This window comes from Gymnoscopelus braueri, assembly GCF_963280865.1.
Source record: "Gymnoscopelus braueri genome assembly, chromosome: 13".
Lineage (NCBI taxonomy): Eukaryota > Metazoa > Chordata > Actinopteri > Myctophiformes > Myctophidae > Gymnoscopelus > Gymnoscopelus braueri.
In genome coordinates, this window is record NC_137615.1 from 37,365,051 (window position 1) to 37,384,062 (window position 19,012).

General features: G+C 42.2%; 1 protein-coding gene across 2 annotated transcripts in view; it reads left to right on the forward strand.

Annotated features, from left to right (window-relative positions):
* LOC308099033 (myosin-9-like) overlaps positions 1-19,012 on the forward strand; it is a 49,168-nt gene that overhangs the window by 18,695 nt on the left and 11,461 nt on the right. Inside the window, exons 6-27 of one of the 2 annotated variants that reach the window (XM_080447569.1) lie at positions 157-177; positions 2,683-2,775; positions 2,895-2,958; positions 3,165-3,263; positions 3,407-3,550; positions 3,802-3,897; positions 4,732-5,003; positions 6,105-6,278; positions 6,734-6,907; positions 7,174-7,288; positions 8,757-8,944; positions 9,362-9,483; positions 9,566-9,635; positions 9,741-9,901; positions 10,902-11,010; positions 11,311-11,442; positions 11,599-11,805; positions 13,077-13,214; positions 15,841-15,964; positions 16,288-16,459; positions 17,897-18,109; positions 18,861-19,005. In XM_080447569.1, the coding sequence (XP_080303695.1) occupies positions 157-177; positions 2,683-2,775; positions 2,895-2,958; positions 3,165-3,263; positions 3,407-3,550; positions 3,802-3,897; positions 4,732-5,003; positions 6,105-6,278; positions 6,734-6,907; positions 7,174-7,288; positions 8,757-8,944; positions 9,362-9,483; positions 9,566-9,635; positions 9,741-9,901; positions 10,902-11,010; positions 11,311-11,442; positions 11,599-11,805; positions 13,077-13,214; positions 15,841-15,964; positions 16,288-16,459; positions 17,897-18,109; positions 18,861-19,005 (3,033 nt within the window). The remainder of the gene's footprint in view (positions 1-156; positions 178-2,682; positions 2,776-2,894; positions 2,959-3,164; positions 3,264-3,406; positions 3,551-3,801; positions 3,898-4,731; positions 5,004-6,104; positions 6,279-6,733; positions 6,908-7,173; positions 7,289-8,756; positions 8,945-9,361; positions 9,484-9,565; positions 9,636-9,740; positions 9,902-10,901; positions 11,011-11,310; positions 11,443-11,598; positions 11,806-13,076; positions 13,215-15,840; positions 15,965-16,287; positions 16,460-17,896; positions 18,110-18,860; positions 19,006-19,012) is intronic. The other variant, XM_080447570.1, reaches the window with a different exon arrangement.

Here is a 19,012-nt window from a genome sequence, read left to right on the forward strand (position 1 = left end):
CTCAATGCATTCAGAAGTTTTATGGAAGAGTCTCCTCCAAGTTGGTCCCATGAAAACTGCTGCTATCAGAGAGCCGTCATTGGAGCTTTAATGATGCCACATCAGCATCCAATGCGTTCATTTTGTTGAGGTTGTATTTCTCTCTTCCATTAACAGAACAGCTCGATCTTCACACATGTGAGTTACCCCACTCTATCTCTCATCTCTCCTCCATTCTTCCTTATGTAAATGCTCCCCTTCGCTTAAATAATCATCGCCCACCACCATCACCACCACCCCCGGATCCACCTCTTCTACTTGTTCATCTTCTTCTACTCCACCCGCTCCACTCCCTAAAGCCTGATTTATGCTTAGTTGCACGAAGGCTCGCACCTTGTTGCGAGCTTGTAGTTCGGCTATTTTTGGCACGCGACACCAATGTGCAACTGAGTATAAATGAAGCGATATCCCCCCTCTTCTATCCCTCGCTGCACTCTCCTCTTTCCCTGTGCTGCTGGAGCGTGCTCTGCAGTGGGTCACTTGGTACTGAGGGTCAAGGGTCACTTAATTGCCAATGGGAAGTCTGATGGAATTTGTGTGTGTGTGTGTGTGTTCTTAACTCCTCCGTGAAAAATTCAGCCAGACAATACAGACAGGTGGGAGCAGGGATTTAACGGATGGAGGGGGGTAATTTATCTGCAACCCAGCAGCTAGAAGAAATTTGGGGGGAGTATGTATCTGGCTGACTTTTTCAGTTATTGTTGCTACGTGTGTGTGTGTGTGTGTGTGCTCTTGCGGTCCCAGAAGTGCGCTTGAATGTGTGCCCATTTGCAAACCTCTTCCTCAAGTCTCACTTAAGCTTAAAAGTATGCTTCACAGTTTTTGAAGATCTGAGGACGGACACACTGAGATGCTATTCAGCCTCTTTGTGTTACAGTACATTGCCTTGTGTATGGAAGTGTCCTGAAAAATACCTCCCTATGATGGGTTACATGCATCCAGTATATCAAGAGTCTCAGAAGGAACATTGGCCCTGGATCGCTTATCATTAAGCTCCAAAAGTATTTGTGAGGGACACACAGGACAAACACTTGCGCAATGTGCCTCAAGGGACCCGCAACAAAGCCAAGAAGTCCATTGGCTTCTCAGAGTAACATTTTCCCCTCTCTGGTCTTGACATGGAAGGTGATAGCCATGATTTATCTTATTTTCATTCCCCAAACTCAACATATGGTCCGCGTCCATAAATCAGGAGAGCGGCAGCTGTGGAACGCTGGCTAGCACGTCTCACTGTTTTTATTGGAGGGGTTTAAGTGATCTCTATCCAGTGGTTTGAAAAGCCCTTTCGCGTGAACGTTGTTTAACACGGCCGCATCTTTTCTCTATCCCCTGGAGCTGTAGACGGTTATGGTTGTACTTGGCCGCTCCAAGGTGTGGATGTGTGTTGCTACAGTATGTACTGTACATGTGAAGGTGCTGCTGCACATTACTGAAAAAGGTTGTAAGCTGTGCTCCACAAACTTTTTCCAGGACGAATATAAAGGATGGAATGTTTATGATTCTGTCTGTTCGATTCAGATTTTATGGGGTGTGGATATATAGAGAGAGAACTTTATTCGATTATTAGCAAAAAGGGTGGCCGAGATGGATTTGGCCATATGGCTTTTATATATCGGTATGTGCACTTAGCTGACTGAACTATATTAATTTTGTGGAAACATTACTTGACGTCATCAGCAGGTCCTAGTAGAGCGATAACTTATGCTGAGGTTGAGGTGTTTATGCTGAATTTGAGGTTTTTGCAATATGGTCCATGCGTGGGCTCTGGGATATTCTGCTCTGGGTCAAGGGTGAAGGGTTACTGATGAGGTTAACTGGGTGTTTTGCGGGGTTGGGCACTAACAAGGCGCTATGTGTGGGTCAAGGCTTGTGTGCGTTGTGTGTGATCATACCTGTATGTGTGTACACTGTATCCCTAGTCTTGCATAGCCAGACGATCGAAGATATGCTCCTACCAAATTGTGACATCTAAATTCAGTGTAGAGGAAACAACATGTAGATTAAAACAAAACACTTTTCAAAGACATTAGGGCGGTCGTTCATATTTGGACGGTGATATGATTAGTTTTCATAGCAGTGGTCATAGGTTTGTCTGTAGCAGTTTTCTCTGCTGTTCTAGCTAATACGTACATTGAATTTCGATGTCACCAGACGCCACCATCACTAGGCGGAGATCTCCGATCGCCTGGCTACGTGAGACTACACGGTATCCCTGCTTATGTTTATTATATTGTCCACTGCTTGCTTTTTCTCCCATATAAGTTAAGTAAGTATCACATGTATGCCATTAATATATACTAGTATGTAAACAGAAATCACTTTCTGTAAAGAACATGCAAACCACTGTCTCAACTGGTTATTTTCTCACAATAGAGTAATGCTGCAATAAATGAAAACCAGATGAAGGTTAAACGTTCTAACAAAGCACAACAATGAGTCACCCATATGAGTCACAGGGTCCGGCTAGATTTGACCCCTTTGTAGAGAGAAATGTTTAAAGGAAACATCCTGTAAGTGAACAGTGGGTTTCACTCATGTTTAAAAGGGTATTTATTTCCTTTTTACAATGACAGACTCATGGAAAAAGGTGGTTTAAGTCTAATCTTACTCTTTTTGCTGGGCTATTCTCTTCCTGTCCATCAGGGTGAGCTAGAGAAGCAGCTGCTGCAAGCCAACCCCATCCTAGAGGCCTTTGGAAACGGCAAGACAGTCAAAAATGACAACTCCTCCCGATTCGTAAGATTTAAAGACACTATTTTGTGTTTGGGACAACCTCACAAATTGATTTCCTGACTGGAATATTATGTGGCTAATTTATGCAAAGGTCGCTGAGGTTTCTTTCTTTTTGCCTCTAGGGAAAATTCATCAGGATCAATTTCGATGTGAATGGATACATCGTTGGTGCTAACATCGAAACCTGTATCCTTCCCAAAATCAAGTCTTTCTGTTTTCGTCAGATGTTACTATTCGGCCCATATATTCAAAGTATGCTGCAGTTGTTTTTTTTAACTCCAATGCTGGAGTCTAAAGCAGGAACCATGAAATCCTCTCAACTTCAAGCAATAATTTAGACATCATGCTGTCCAGTGTAAAAATAAATTGGTCCTTGACAGGCTAACCCACAGACCTGCTGGAGAAATCCCGTGCCATCCGCCAGGCCAAAGACGAGAGGACCTTCCACATCTTCTACTACATGCTGACTGGGGCCGGTGACAAAATACGCAGTGAGCAACAACACGTCAAATCACGTTTTCATATTCCAGAGTTACAATGGAGGAGTCTGCATGTTGTAGATTTTTAATGTACTTTATGTCTTTCCACCCTCCCTACTCTATCTCTGTCCTCTGCTTTTTTTTTCCTCTTTCAGCTGAGCTGTGCCTCGAGAACTACAACAACTACCGCTTCCTGTCCAACGGGAACGTTACCATCCCTGGGCAGCAGGACAAGGACCTGTTTCAAGAGACCCTAGAGGCCTTTAGGATCATGAGCATCCCAGAAGATGAACAGATTGGTGAGTCGGGAGGAAAACAAAAATGGAATAAAAATAATGAGTTAATGTCCCTTACTCCTGCGTGTTAACCTATGGAAGTGACGATAACATATAGGTGTGCAGAACACTGTTTATACATACCTGTCAAGTTAACCTAAATCTATGCATCGTCACTCATTCAACAAATGTCTTTGACACTTTTTTTCAGGTCAATATGAATGAACCGTTATGCCCACATGGTGTTAACCAAGTGTTTGTCTCGTCCTGTGCAGGCATGCTGAAGGTGGTGTCAGCTGTGCTACAGCTGGGCAACATGACCTTCAAGAAGGAGCGTCACACAGACCAGGCCTCCATGCCTGATAACACAGGTATGAAACTAGGGGTGCAACAGTTAAAACTAATCTATAATGAATTTTACATCACATAGTGAGCTTGTAGATCAGATATTTTTGTGACTGTTGTGCTGTACACTGTTGTACGTTGAAATATTAAATAGGGCTTAAGTCGTTCATCAGGCTGATCGATTTAGTCGATTATAAAAAGTAAATAAATCAATTCTTTGATAAATTACATAAAATGTAATGCAGCCCTATACGAAACCCCCCCCTCATACACACATAGCACTGTACACTGTACTATTATGAAACACCACCTGCTGCACACAGCGCTGTGTTGTCTTATGATCCCCATTATCTCCTGGTGATGAAGTCGGCACCCACTTTTCACAAAGAAAAATAAAATCTTTATTCGATGCAAAATCATGATTCTAAGCTGACAATTTGGATTATTTTTTTATTACCAATGTATGTATAAACCATGTATAAAACCTCAGTAACTTCCACTTTACAACTCTACCACCAACCAGTATTAGTTGAATCTTTTGCAACGAATGGCAATGCATTTAGATTTATTGCTACATTCACATTTTACTGATGGAGAGATGGAGTGTAAGAGAGAAAACATTGAATTGCAACATTTATAATATTGGATCAAGTCAGCACTAGATTATGGTTGTAATATGAAATCGGGAGATGTAGTTGTAATATGAAATTGGGAGATATGTGACGATTCCAAGTCCTACTTTTCAGGAGAGGTTCTATCGCCTCATCTGCCTCTAAATATTTCCACCCTGCATATCCACTTCCTTCTAATTTCCTGCTCCTCTGTTCTCTCCCTCCCTCCCTCTGTCCTTGGTGCCACAGCGGCCCAGAAGGTCTGCCATCTGCTGGGTATGAACGTGACAGACTTCACCCGTGCCATCCTGATGCCCAGGATCAAGGTGGGCAGGGACTACGTGCAGAAGGCCCAGACCCAGGAGCAGGCTGAGTTTGCAGTGGAAGCCCTGGCCAAAGCCACCTATGAGAGGATGTTCCGCTGGCTGGTCATGAGGATCAACAAAGCCCTGGACAAGACCAAGAGACAGGGAGCGTCGTTCATCGGCATCCTAGACATCGCCGGGTTTGAGATCTTTGAGGTAAAACCAGAGACTCAAGCAGCTACCGTATAGCAGTTGTGAATGTATTAGTGCTGATACTAATTATTTCTTATAATCGTATGACTAATCTGTGATTTAATTTAGACCCAAAAAATCACACCCAGTGTGAAGTGGGCGGTGTGGTCATCACAGTGGTCATCATAGTGATGGAAGCTCACTTCCAAAAAAAAATATTTTTGGAAGTGCATAATCCTATTTATAGGTTATGAATGTCATCGTGTGTCTCGCTAGCCAATCACAGTGCTGAATAGAGTCAGCCAATAGAGTCAGCCAATCACAGTACAGGAAAGTGGGCCAATCACAGTGCAGGAAACTAATACTAATGAGGTGTCCCAACCCCACTTATAGGGGCGGCTACACCGCCCAAAAATACAGTAAAATGTTTTAACGCTGATGTATGTACCTGATGTGTGTGTGTTTTTAGAGTTTATGAGGTGTGTGTTGGACGTGTCAGTGTGTGGGTGGATAATCCTCCCCCCTCTCCAGTTCTCTTTCCCTCTTCCCCATCTCTTCTTCTGTCTTTCTCTACTGTCCTCGTCTCCTCTCTTTTCCGGTCCAGTTATCCTTCCATCAGCACATCTGCTGTCTGTCTGCTGTTCCCCTAACCCACTTAGTTACCGTCTGTGTGTGTGTGTGTGTGTGTGTGTGTGGGGGGGTAGTGGGTACAGTATCAAACATCATCTGAACCCAGACAAACATATTTAACTTGCTTAATGTCTTCACAGCAGTAAAAAGAAGGAAAAAGAACAACCTTTCTTTTCATTTTAGAATATGGAACAAAGACAATCACATTTTGATGAAGTTTTAAATAAATTCGTAATACAAATGGTTGCATAATGCATATTACAAAACCCACTATTTGATTACTAAATTGTATTTGATAAATATTCTAAACATTAACTTATTATTTGATTATATTTGATTATATGCTTCATCTCTAGTATATATGTAATATATAATGAATATATGGGGTAAAAACAAGTAGGTGTAACTCTGAGATATAGAATAATGCAAACTTTGTTGCTCATAGAGGGAGCATTTGCCCTCTCTATAATGATTCATTCTCCCTCCCCTCTGCAGCTGAACTCCTTTGAGCAGCTGTGCATCAACTACACCAATGAGAAGCTGCAGCAACTGTTCAATCACACCATGTTCATCCTGGAGCAAGAGGAGTACCAGAGAGAAGGCATCGAGTGGAGCTTCATCGACTTTGGCCTCGACCTGCAGCCATGCATCGACCTCATAGAGAAACCTGTGAGTCTTCATTATGCCTCGCTAAAGAAAACTCTTATAGCTTAGAAAAAGACAAACTGCTACAGTCATGGTTAATAAAAAAAACGTGTTGAACCAAGTGCCGCCATTTATTAAAATGATTTAAGGACTGCAAGTGAAGTGTAATAATTACAGTTTTGGAGAAGTCTTTCTTATATGCACAATAATAATAGTTGACTGTTTAGTCAACTCCTTTCTCCTATGTCATTAACAAAATACACAATAATAATGAATTACAGTTTTGCAACGGTATTTCTTATACAGTATACCCCATCGCAAACACACATGCTTCGCATAAAAAAAAACGCAAAGAATTATAACACCCACCTGCACCCAAAAACATTTATAAACCCCACCCATCCAAAATTCATATCTCTTATGTTCTCTTTGTTGTAGTATTTGAAGACCTAGTTATAGTCATACTTTCCTCACTACAGGCCAGTCCACCTGGTATTCTCGCTCTGCTCGATGAGGAGTGCTGGTTCCCCAAGGCCACTGATAAGAGCTTTGTGGAGAAGGTGCTGCAAGAGCAGGGTTCTCACTCCAAGTTCCACAAACCCAAGAAACTGAAGGACGAGGCCGACTTCTGCATCATGCACTACGCTGGCAAGGTAAAGCAGACAGAGTCTGGATCTAGGCCTTGTCACACGACGCAAAAGGTTGTTTCGTGTGACAAAGAAAGCCTGTCAGTGGCCCAGGTTTCTTTTTGTTATGTACTGATATGCCGTACAACTATTTCTCTTAGTGGTGCACTGTTTTACGTTTTTACTAAAATGATTAAGATTATTACTTAAAGTGTCTTCATAAGTCAAGAGATGTCATCCCGCTATATTCGGGTCGAAGAAAACCCTGTGGTTTGTCTCTACTCGGTCTTCAGGTGGACTATAAGGCTGACGAATGGCTGATGAAGAACATGGACCCACTGAACGACAACGTGGCCACCTTGCTCAACCAGTCCACTGACAAGTTTGTCTCTGAGCTGTGGAAGGATGGTGAGTTCAGCCAACCGCTAATTCCTTGTGCTGACGGTGGATTTATTGCCTCTGGATTGTATCGACTGTTGGAATATATTTGTTCATGTCTGGGATAAGGGCTTGATATACTTTGTTGTGTGCGGTGTCGCACACCAAAAATAGCAGATCTTCACAACACAGAGCAACACGTTGTGAGGTTGGAGATGTTTGTTTTTTTTGGGTGCGTGACACCGGCCCACAACTAAGCATAAATCTGGCTGTATTGTTTGTTCTGTTTCACTTTTCATGTCCACTTCTTTTCTCTTTTTCTCTTTTACCTTTTTGTTTTTTACCCGTTGACCTCCCATTTTGTTTGTTTTCATCATTTGTTCCTCTGTATGGCCCCATTTTGTCTCGTCTTTTTCGTCTTACTGGGTCTCAGAGGTACAGAGTTGTCAGAGAGCCTATTTTTGTCGTCGTTTTCCTATTCTTCACTCAGACTCAGGTGACCAGGTTTCCTTTTCTCATTGATAAAGTTTCTTCTCATAACAACCTTTCCCGTTTCCATACTTATTTTTTATTTTATTTTCATCATCAAACCATGACACACGGTCCATTGCCGACTTCTCCCAGTTTGTATAACAGTTGTCTGAACTTGAGGTATCTCTGAAAAAGAATTTGTTTGTGAAATCATTGTGAGAAGGTGTTTGTGTCCTTAACTGTCCTTTTCCCCTCCAGCTGTTGTGTGGTGAAGACTAGTTTTGCTGGTTTATTACCCAACAACCACTTGTTGCTCTTTGATGGAACCTCTCCCTCTCTCTCCCCTTTGTGTAATAGTGTGGTTTGGGACCCCTGGTGTTGATCATGGGTACTGCAGCGATGGGTATATACTGCATGGGTTTGGTTCTGTCATCACAAAAAAGAGAATAAAACATGCCCACCACAATTGCTAGCAAAGTTCTATTTTTTCTGTTATGATTGTTGTTGACACACCACACATAGTTGAAATTTAAAGAGCTACAAACTCTGGTAGCTTTAAAGGTTGACAAACGTAACAGCTAGTTTATACTTTGTTGCATTACTTAACGAATACGACTTGTGCTACAAAGTATTAAGTCTTAGTGTACACACACCACTCACTGCACTGAATTTCCTTTTGTTTTTGGTGTGACCCTCATTTGCCCTTCCTCCACACTTCACGAGCATTTTGTGACCCCCTCCCCCCTCACTCTCTCCACTCTTCATCTTTTCTTCCCCTCCTCTGCATTCACTCGGTGTTCGTTTTGGTGTGTGGTGTTTCACTGGTTCTGGTCTTCCAACATTGTCGTCCTCTCTCCTGTTCTCCATGTTTGCCTCACCAGGAGGAAGTGGAGAGACTCCTCCTTTAGGACCTGATGCATTTTTTTACTTTTGCCTGCTGTAAAGCATATACAGTATATTCACGTGATAACAATAAAAATGTGTCCTCATACATACTCTTGTGTTCTGGTTCGCTTTTGCCCTTCAGTGGATCGTATCGTGGGCCTGGATAAGGTGGCCGGCATGTCGGAGTTGCCTGGAGCCTTCAAGACCCGTAAGGGCATGTTCCGTACCGTGGGCCAGCTGTACAAGGAGCAGCTGTCCAAGCTCATGGCAACCCTAAGAAACACTAACCCAAACTTTGTCCGCTGCATCATCCCCAACCATGAGAAGAAGGTACCAGCCAGCCACACGCAAAGAAACACACGCACCATACATACACATAGGCCACAGATTGGCATCTGTGATCTAGGTCAAGGAGGAAGTATGGTTTGCACACACAACACAAAAAACATGGACAACGTATAACATAAATGATTTATGATCATTGTACTGTATAACTCCTTACACAAACCACTTAAGCCTGATTATGTAATTTGTGGAAAATTTGCCGATCTACAAGTTCACAATGCTTCTCGTTGTGAGCTGGTATTTGCTATTTCCGGTGACAAAATTGCAATTAAAAAAAAGAGCCTATAATGACATGCCTGAAATAGGATTCCAGGTTGAAAGTGGTTAAAACTATGCTCTCGGGCTACATTAAACTTGACTGTCAACAATGACTATCCATATCTACCTCCCTCCGTCTCCCAGGCAGGAAAGCTGGACCCCCACCTAGTCCTGGACCAGCTGAGGTGCAATGGTGTTCTAGAGGGCATCCGTATCTGTAGACAAGGTTTCCCCAACCGCATAGTCTTCCAGGAGTTCAGACAGAGGTATTGAATACGTGCATATTTAGTCATTAATGGTCATTTTGTTGGTTTGGTGTGGGTGACCTAACCACTTTCTCACCTGTAGGTACGAGATCCTCACTCCCAACTCCATCCCCAAGGGCTTCATGGATGGAAAACAGGCCTGCGTGCTCATGGTAAAGATCCACAACATCTCAATCTAAAACAAACATTCTTGAGTGGCTATTGATTAGACTTTGACTCAGTGTTGTTGATGTGTGTGCTTCTTGCTCTCCCATCAGATCAAAAGCCTGGAGCTGGATCCCAACCTGTACCGGATTGGTCAGAGCAAGGTGTTCTTCAGGGCGGGGGTGTTGGCCCACCTGGAAGAGGAGAGAGACATGAAGATTACTGATGTGATTATCAGCTTCCAGGCCTATTGCAGAGGCTACGTGGCCCGCAAGTAAGGAGACTGCAAGACTGATCAGGAGACTTAATGTTTCATTTATACTTGTTGTGTGCCGGAAATGGCATATCTACAAGCTCACAATGAGGTGTGCGCTTGTAGTTTGGCTATTTTCGGTGTGCGACAGGGCACACAACCAAGTCTAAATCAGGCTTGACTGCTACTTAATTTAATAGTTAGTCGGAGAGAGGGCAGTCCACAGTCCTTTACTATTATTGATTTATTGTGACAGACAGTGGGACCGTTCATTGTTTCTTTATTAGTAGCAGTGGGTTGAGTAGTTACTTGACTGTGTTGAAATCGTCTCCTATGGTTTTAACCTTGAATGCAGAATTTCCTCCCAGCAAAGCAATTCAAGGAGTCGCTAAAACGGGCTTTCCAAAGATAAATATAATTCTTAAAGCAATACTGAATAAGGAGCTAAAATATGTATACAGACAAACTTAACTACTATATACATTCTGCATTTGCACATAAAATGTGTCTGTTTGGGAGATGACTAACATGATCTTTCCTGAAAACTAAACTCCTGATACTCATAGACCAACCAGGGTACAGGCTTTAACCACTATGCTATCTCTGGGCACTCAGTAATGACTGTCAGCTACATTACAGTGAAACAAATGTATCAACACACTTTTTACAATTTGTGAACCACAAAGGCTATTAATTAACGGGTGAACTATTAAATGATTTATGTTGTAGAGCAAAAACTTTTATGGTCCTTACACACCGGGGCGAATTCTTCATGCGAATAAATACGTATTTTTTTAAAACCTTATAAAGTCAATGCAAGCGTCCACATCAGTTTCGCGAAGCGAAAAAGCGTCTTTTAATTATTCGGAACGAGTCCGAATTTTGCGTATATTCGCATATTCGCCGGTGTGTAAGGACCTTAAGGCTTATGTTAACCACAGACATTAACCCTATGGTAAAATTCATTACAAATTTACTGAGGGAAGTCATGGCTTAACTGTATTTTATGTCACTTTTATAGGGCCTTTGCCAAGAGGCAGCAGCAGCTCACTGCTATGAAGGTTATCCAGAGGAATTGTGCTGCCTATCTCAAACTCAGGAACTGGCAATGGTGGAGACTCTTCACCAAGGTAGACTCAACGTTCTTCCTCTGTTTTAAACTCGATTCAAACTTTTTGAGGACTGCGCTGCTAGTTGAACACCTAGTGACTACATGAATGCAATGTCCCCGGTTTGACGATGTATGTCCTTCCCCCACTCTCTGCCCTCAGATTCCTGTCTCTCTACACTCATATCTCAATAAAACAAAAAGTGCCTACAAAAGCAGATAGTGTGTCGACTACATAATCTAAATGTTGCTGTTCGATTCCGGTTGGAGATCTGTTTTGCATGAGCCTCCCATTAACCTCTCTCCTCCCTTTCTCCTCTAGGTGAAGCCGCTCCTCCAGGTCAGCAGACAGGAGGAGGAGATGCAGGCGAAGGATGACGAGCTGGTGAAGGTGAAGGAGAAACACTCGTACGCTGAGCAGCAGCTCCAGGAGATGGAGTCCAAACAGCACCAGGTAGGATACATGACGCCAGTGTTCACCATTATTTACACATGACCCACCGTAAGGGAGTTCGCCACAGATTTTAAGTCCAAGGGGAGGCATTATGAGAGTTTATACGATCGTCCCAGCTCCTCGTTAATTGTTAACCCCTCATGTTCCCTCTGGCAGCTGAGCGCAGAGAAGATGGCTCTGCAGGAGCAGCTGCAGGCCGAGACGGAGCTGTGCGCAGAGGCAGAGGAGATGAGAGCCCGTCTGGCTGCCAAGAAACAGGAACTTGAGGAGATCCTCCATGACCTGGAGGCCCGCGTAGAGGAAGAGGAGGAACGGGCCACTCATCTACAGACGGAGAAGAAAAAGATGCAGCAGAACATCACAGTGAGTAGAAGAGATGTTCAATGATCCACATGACGTGGTCGTATGGTGTCTGCAGCACTGGTCTCTGTGCACTACATTGACACACACATGCAAACAGTGCCTCGATAGACTTAAACTGGAGAGGGCATATGTTAATTATCGTATTAATTACGGCTGCATTTGTTTTTAAACCAAGGTGCAATGAGCGTATAATGATACAAAATGGTCTAAAAACTGCAAACGGATAAAACCATGTTCCTACGAGACTGCATTATGTAAAACAGATTAAAACCTGTGGGAGAAGTTAAAATGGCACAAAGAAAACATAAGTAGTAAGTAAGTAGCCTTGGGAGCCATGTGGACATAGGTCAGGAGCGTAACTCCCGTTTCTGTAGTGTGAGGCGGCTTGAAGTACAGGTACACCTCCTGGACATGATGCTAGTATGTCAAAGGGACTTACCCCCAATCCAACCATTGAGGCCGAGTGCCAAGGAGGGAGGCCAATTCTAGTCATTGGAATGACTCGGCCAGGGACTGAACCCAGACCTCCCAATCTCACTCTAACCACAAGGCCACCTAGCTGGTGGTTCGAACAAGACTGCGTTGGACAGATTAAACAACAGATGAAACGGTTGAAACAGATTTAAAGGAGTAGTTCACCCACCAAAAAACATGAAGCCTTGAATTCATGGAGATAGTTTTTGTTTTTGTTGCATTCCTAAGCCAATAATTTGATGACCGGAGTCTCCGGTAAGAGTCTCCTACTGACCGATGACCCGGTCATCAAATTATTGTCTTAGGAATGCAACAAACCTCCATGAATTCAAGGCTTCATGGGGTGTGTAATTGATAGAAAATAAGTATTTTGTTCGGGTGAACTACTCCTTTAAAGGCTGTGGGAGAAGTTAAACGGCTGCAAGAAAATATACAAGACAAAGAATGTAACACAGAGAGGCGAAAGAAAAATGTCTCGACATGGGCACTTATCAGATACCAGAATGTGTTTACATTTAGTACGGAGTATTACATGGCATGTGAAAACAGTTTTTAAGGTGTTCTGTGCCTATATAGCGAATGGTGGAATGTCTGGGAAGATTACCCAAGTGATATCGCTCGGGTAACTTTACACCACTCGCTCTAGAGGCACATGACGAGTAAACACTACAGTATACAGGAGTACAGTATATGTCCGGTTAGGCTGTTGCATGGTTTAGGAGCTATAGCAGAGTCAGCCTGCTGAGATGAACCTTCACTCATGTGTCCAACCCTCCTCTTCCTCTGTGTGAATACAGGACCTGGAGCAGCAGTTGGATGAAGAGGAGGCTGCCAGACAGAGACTCCAGCTGGAAAAGGTCACCCTGGAGGCCAAGATGAAGAAGGTGGAAGATGATGTTATGGTGCTGGATGACCAGAACAACAAACTCAACAAGGTCAGAATTACAATTTAAGCATATAGCAGATTCTCTTATCTAGCAGGAAGTGCAGATGATAAAGTGCTGGGTGATGAGGTGAACAGCTATATTTTATTCTTCTCACTTGTTTACCCTGCTTCAATATTAAGCAAAAGATGGGCAGATGTTTTAAAGATGGAGTGCCATGATATTTTTCAACCCTAAAACCTGATCATAAGGTATTATTATTATGTGAGGATTTAAAAAAAAAAATTTTGTTTTTATGTAGACACACCCACCAGTTCATTAAGTATACCTGGTTTCACTTAAGCACCACCCATCTAATCCAGTCCCTCCGCCTCCTCCTATAAGACCACCCACCTGTCCTAGTCCTTCCCCCTTATCACTAAAGGACTGCCCATGGTTCTGCCCATTTGTTTACAAAATGGCAGGAGGACAAATTGGACAAATACAGCCATATATGTTTGAACCTGAATCTGGTTCAGATGAAGATGAGGAGGAAGAAGAAGAACTACTCCATAACCGGAAAGCCTCATCAACCCTTTGCTCAAATCCCAAATGCTCATGTGTGCAACGGATAAATAAAAGGCTTAAAAGGACAACTTTGTTTTTTTTACAACCAAGGTTTATATTTTAGCTTGTAATTAAAGTAAATAAAAGATGAGTGTTATTTCTTTCTTCTATAGTTTTAGCAATTTTCAAGATCTTTTTTACAGTGGGCGGGGGCATTCTGTCCGGTGGCTAAATATGCCTTTTTTACACAATAAAAAAGGTACGGTGGTCTTTGATGGCCAGATGTGAGTTATTGGGGGCTAGAAAAGCTACTGTAAATAATAATAAAGAAAACGCCGGGTTATTGTGTAAAAAAATACATATTTAGCCACCGGACAGAATGCCTCCGCCCACTGTAAAAAAAATCGCAAAAATTGCTAAAACTATAGAAAGCAGTAAATTAAAACATTTTAACACAACTTTTATTTACTTTAATTACAATCTAAAACATAAACCTTGGTTGTAAAAAACTAAAGTTGTCCTTTAAACAGAACCATCAGTTGTCATACATTCTTACAGATGTGCCATGGTGATGTTCAATATCCTGTGATATAAGTAGAACTTTATCTTACAATGACTATGGTATCCATTACATCAGTGACATTATTTATAGCATCACTGCACACATTTTACTATCATTACAATGCCTTTGTATTCCTTCAACCTGACATTCCCATTTAAATGGGCTATGTATTCTTTCCATACATCCCCTTACTAGAAAATGGAAATATAAGCTACAGTATATTACAGTAGGCATATGCATATAAAACATCTAACTAGATGCTCTCATAATGTATTCAGAGCCATTTCCACCTTGATAATACACTTCTGTTTGCAGAGGCACAGATAATTCGTCTCTTTTTTATTATATTGACAAACAATCACGCTATGTATCTAATCCAACTGAACTAGCTCTAGCGACCCTAACGTTGGCTGAGACTGTATGACTGGAGTTGGTCCCGCCCGCGTCGGTATGTTCTGCCGATTTAATGTAAATTTTTTACCTTCTGAACATCGTATGAAAAATCTAAAGCTAGGCGCCGTAACCTACATAATATGTCTGTTGTTCCGACGGCGTGAAACAACGCATCGATGGGCTCAAACAACCGTTTAAAACCTTAGTTTGTTGGCAGCCTGCGTTGAATTAACATGGAGGCTCGTCCCTGATCTAACTCTACGCCATGTTAAACGGCGATGCGCGTTCACGACCAGCACTGTCTCTGCACGTTGAATTCAACGCAGACCGGCACAAAACCCCGGTTTAAAAGGTTGTTTCAACCCATCCATTAATTTCTTCACACCGTCGTAACAACACACGACTGTAGGTTACCGCGACTAACGTTACATTTTCCATACGATGTTCAGAAGCGATCTTATTGACGCTGAACTAAATCCCACAACTAAACGGTGGGGGAGGTCACAGACACAAGGCTATGTCAAACCGATTCATGCTCCTAAATCATTGTATTGGGGCTGGCGGATGTTTTAATTTACCGGTAACGCTCCTGAGGTGCTGCTTTCTGTGTCTCCAGGATAAATCGTCGGAATAGAACCTGGCTTCAGTACTTTCCTGTTTGCAAATCCCATATTGACTTGCACTAATTTGGTGAAGCAGTCATCAACAAAATGGGAACTACACACCCGAAGCCTGGTAGAGGGGGCTGAGGGAATAATCCTGTCTTTATAAATGAAATTAAGCCATTGATCACGTTTGTCCGTGTCAATGGGCAAAGTGTGAAACGACTGTTTGATAGCTGTCACACAGCAGTTAGGCACAGAACATCCTGCCATGGTCACACACGTGTGTTTGAGGCAGCTCCGCCCACAAAAGGTTGTAGTATAAATGATAATGAGGGGAGGTGCGGTGGGTGGGTATGGGCATTGTTACGTCAGTATGTCGCTGTTTTTGGATTGGCACGTTTGACTCAAGGTTTCAGCCTCCAGGAAAAAACTCCAAATAGTCAGAGAAGACATGAAACACCATAAAACCACCAGCGGGGGCCTTAATGAAGTTCTATCAACCTCATAGACACATGAAAAAGTGCAAAAAGATGGCACCAGCTCTTTAACTTTGTGTTGTTTGTGAGCACAGGAGAAGAAGCTGATGGAAGAGAGGATCTCTGAGTTCACCACCAACCTGGCTGAGGAAGAGGAGAAGTCCAAGAGTCTGCAGAAACTCAGGACCAAACACGAGGCCATGATCACAGACCTGGAAGGTAGGCTGGACACACACACACAGAACTATCATTCCATCACATTGCTCAACTCGTCCTCACTGTGGACGAGATGCTTACCTGTTCAACATGTGTTGAACGTTTTTTATTTATTTTTGTAACTTTTATGGACTGATAGAATAGACACAAAATACAAGATTACAACAAACTCAAACTCACACACCACAATAACGTCTAGCAGATATTCAAGTCATATTTATATAGCAACGAGTGTAAAAACTGCATTTCTCGGAGGAGAATTGGCCAAAAGGGTAACAGCATGCCGTTTCTACATTGTCTCTACCGCTCTCTCCCACTCTGCTCAGACCGTCTACGGCGTGAGGAGAAACAGCGTCAGGAGTTGGAGAAGAACCGCCGTAAGCTGGAAGGAGATTCCACAGAGCTCCATGACCAGATTGCTGAGCTGCAGGCCCAGATCGCTGAGCTTCGTGCACAGCTGGCCAAGAAGGAAGAAGAACTCCAGGCAGCTCTGGCCAGGTCTGTGTGTGAGCACATGCACATGGCTCCTTAAAGAAATAGTTCATCCAAACATTTTAATTATTGTCCCTCATGCCAATGGAAACGCAGATAGTTTATTTGTCCACAAAACACTCCTTGAGTCTGCCAGCAAAACTCTGTACTTTTATGTGTTTTCATTGGCATGATAGAGTAGATGATTACAGAATTAACATTGTTTTCTGCACCTTGGGAGAGTTCCCGGCCTTTAATAGTCAATGTGGGTGACTGACCGACTCGCCATTGTTGAAAGATGCATGAGTGTTCCTCGTTCTGCTCAAGTAGCTTCATCATAGGTTCTGCTTTCCTGACAAATTCAAACACAGACGTATGCTTTTCCATTATCTCATAGCCAGCGATATGCTGATATTTCATATTTTTCTGGGCGAGTTCATTCCATTTAAATGGTCCATCAAGTAACTGGACAGAATTGCTAAGTTCTTATAACAGACAAAACCGAGACAGGGCTTTGGAATTCAATCACTTGGACTGATTTTGCGACTCGTTTTCCCAATGCCTTCAGTAAAATGTTGATTAGTCAGATTTTCCTGCCATGTTGCGTGTTGTCTCCATGAAGTTCTGGTGTCTTGCTCTCCTTGTTGGATTGAGCATAGCATTTGAAAAACCAGAATGAGTGCAACTGCTAGTTGTAAAAAGGTAGCATTGTTCTTCATGAATAACCTATAATATTTAATGAAGACGGAATGCACTTGCCCGTTGGGCAACCTGAAAGCAAACTCCACTTGCCCGAACATTTTATTTACTTGCCACGGGCAGTCGGGCAACCGTTAGTGTCAATCCCTGCAATAACATGATAACTAGTCCATTAGCGACATATATTGCTCCGTTGCTCCGTTGATTCGAAATGAATAATCCAAAAATAGCGTCTCATTGACTTCCATTATATGATGAAAATGGCTCTCAAAGTCACTCTTTTAGCACAAAAATAAACGCAAGCAAAGCTGATTACTGTTCCTTTTGGAACTAATCCTGCAGTTGTTTTTGTGGTGTTATATATTGTCATTTATATTGTTGAATCAGCTTTGTTTGCCTTCGTTTATGTGCTATATATATATATATATATATATATATATATATATATATATATATATATATATATATATATATATATATAATCTTTTCTAATCAACTGTGCAATAGAGCGATATATGTCGCTAATTGGACTAGTTACATCATGACAAGGTAAGAACGCAACCTAATTGCACTTTTAGCCAACTTCTTTCAACTACTTTCCCTTTCAGTTTTATGTACAGTAAAGCACTTTTCACCTTGTTTTTATAAGTGCTCTATTTATTAGCATTTAGTTGTAATATAGTTATGACAGATTTATCTGAGGAAAGTGGTACGGATGGAGGCGTCTCCTCATGTTTTTGTCGTTTGTTTTTTCCCTGCTCTCAGGATCGAGGAGGAGGCCGCCCAGAAGAACCTGGCCCAGAAGAAGATCCGTGAGATGGAGGCTCAGCTCTCAGAACTGCAGGAGGACCTGGAGCTGGAGAGGCAAGCCCGTACCAAGGCTGAGAAACACCGCAGAGACCTGGGAGAGGAGCTGGAGGCCCTCAAGACAGAGCTGGAAGACACGATAGACTCCACAGCCGCCCAGCAGGAGCTCAGGTATACAGATTGGATTGCATTCACTTTCCACCTCGAGTACATGTCAAAAGTGACATTTGTTTCATCTGAAAGTATAAATTAGCCCTTAGAGTGTTTGAGTTGAACTAGTTAAATGTTGAACTAGTTAACACATTGATTGCCAAGATCAAGTTAACTTGATCTTTCAAATCCATCACTTGATTGCCAAGATCAAGTTAACTTGATCTTAAAAAAAAAAAATCTAAACATTTTTAATTTATTTTTAAAAATTTGACCCAAAGACCAAAGAGATATGATTTTTCGAAGATCTAGACTCCTATCCACTTCCTTGTTAACTTAAAACTTAAAAATTCTGTATCTCGGCTCCTGAGTACTTTTTTTTTCTCAATGAAAAATCTCTGGCATAAAACTGCAAAAAATCTGAAATAATTCTGGCAGGCAATGTGTTAAATGAAGAACTTACCATTTCTTTTTTTTACATCACATCCAACATGAATTATGATCTAAATTGTCCTGGATTATGTTGCATAGACTTTATTTATCTCTAACATGTTCCATGACAATCAATGACTTTATTTATCTCTAACATGTTCCATGGCAATCAATGACTTTATATATCACCTTTCACCTTCCATAGGAAAAAACCTCAAAGTGCTTTACAATTATGAAGACAAAAGGCATCATGAGAATAAAATGTTCACATTCTAGACAGTTACAGTATTGAAAGAAAGAATACAAATTAATCATCGCTGATACATCTTGATGTCCTCAGGACCAAGCGTGAGACGGAGGTCGCTCACATGAAGAAGACCCTGGATGACGAGGCCAAAGTACATGAGAATCAGGTGGCCGATATGAGGCAGAAACACGGCCAGGCCTTCGACGAGCTCAACGAGCAGCTGGAGCAGTCCAAGAGAGTACGCA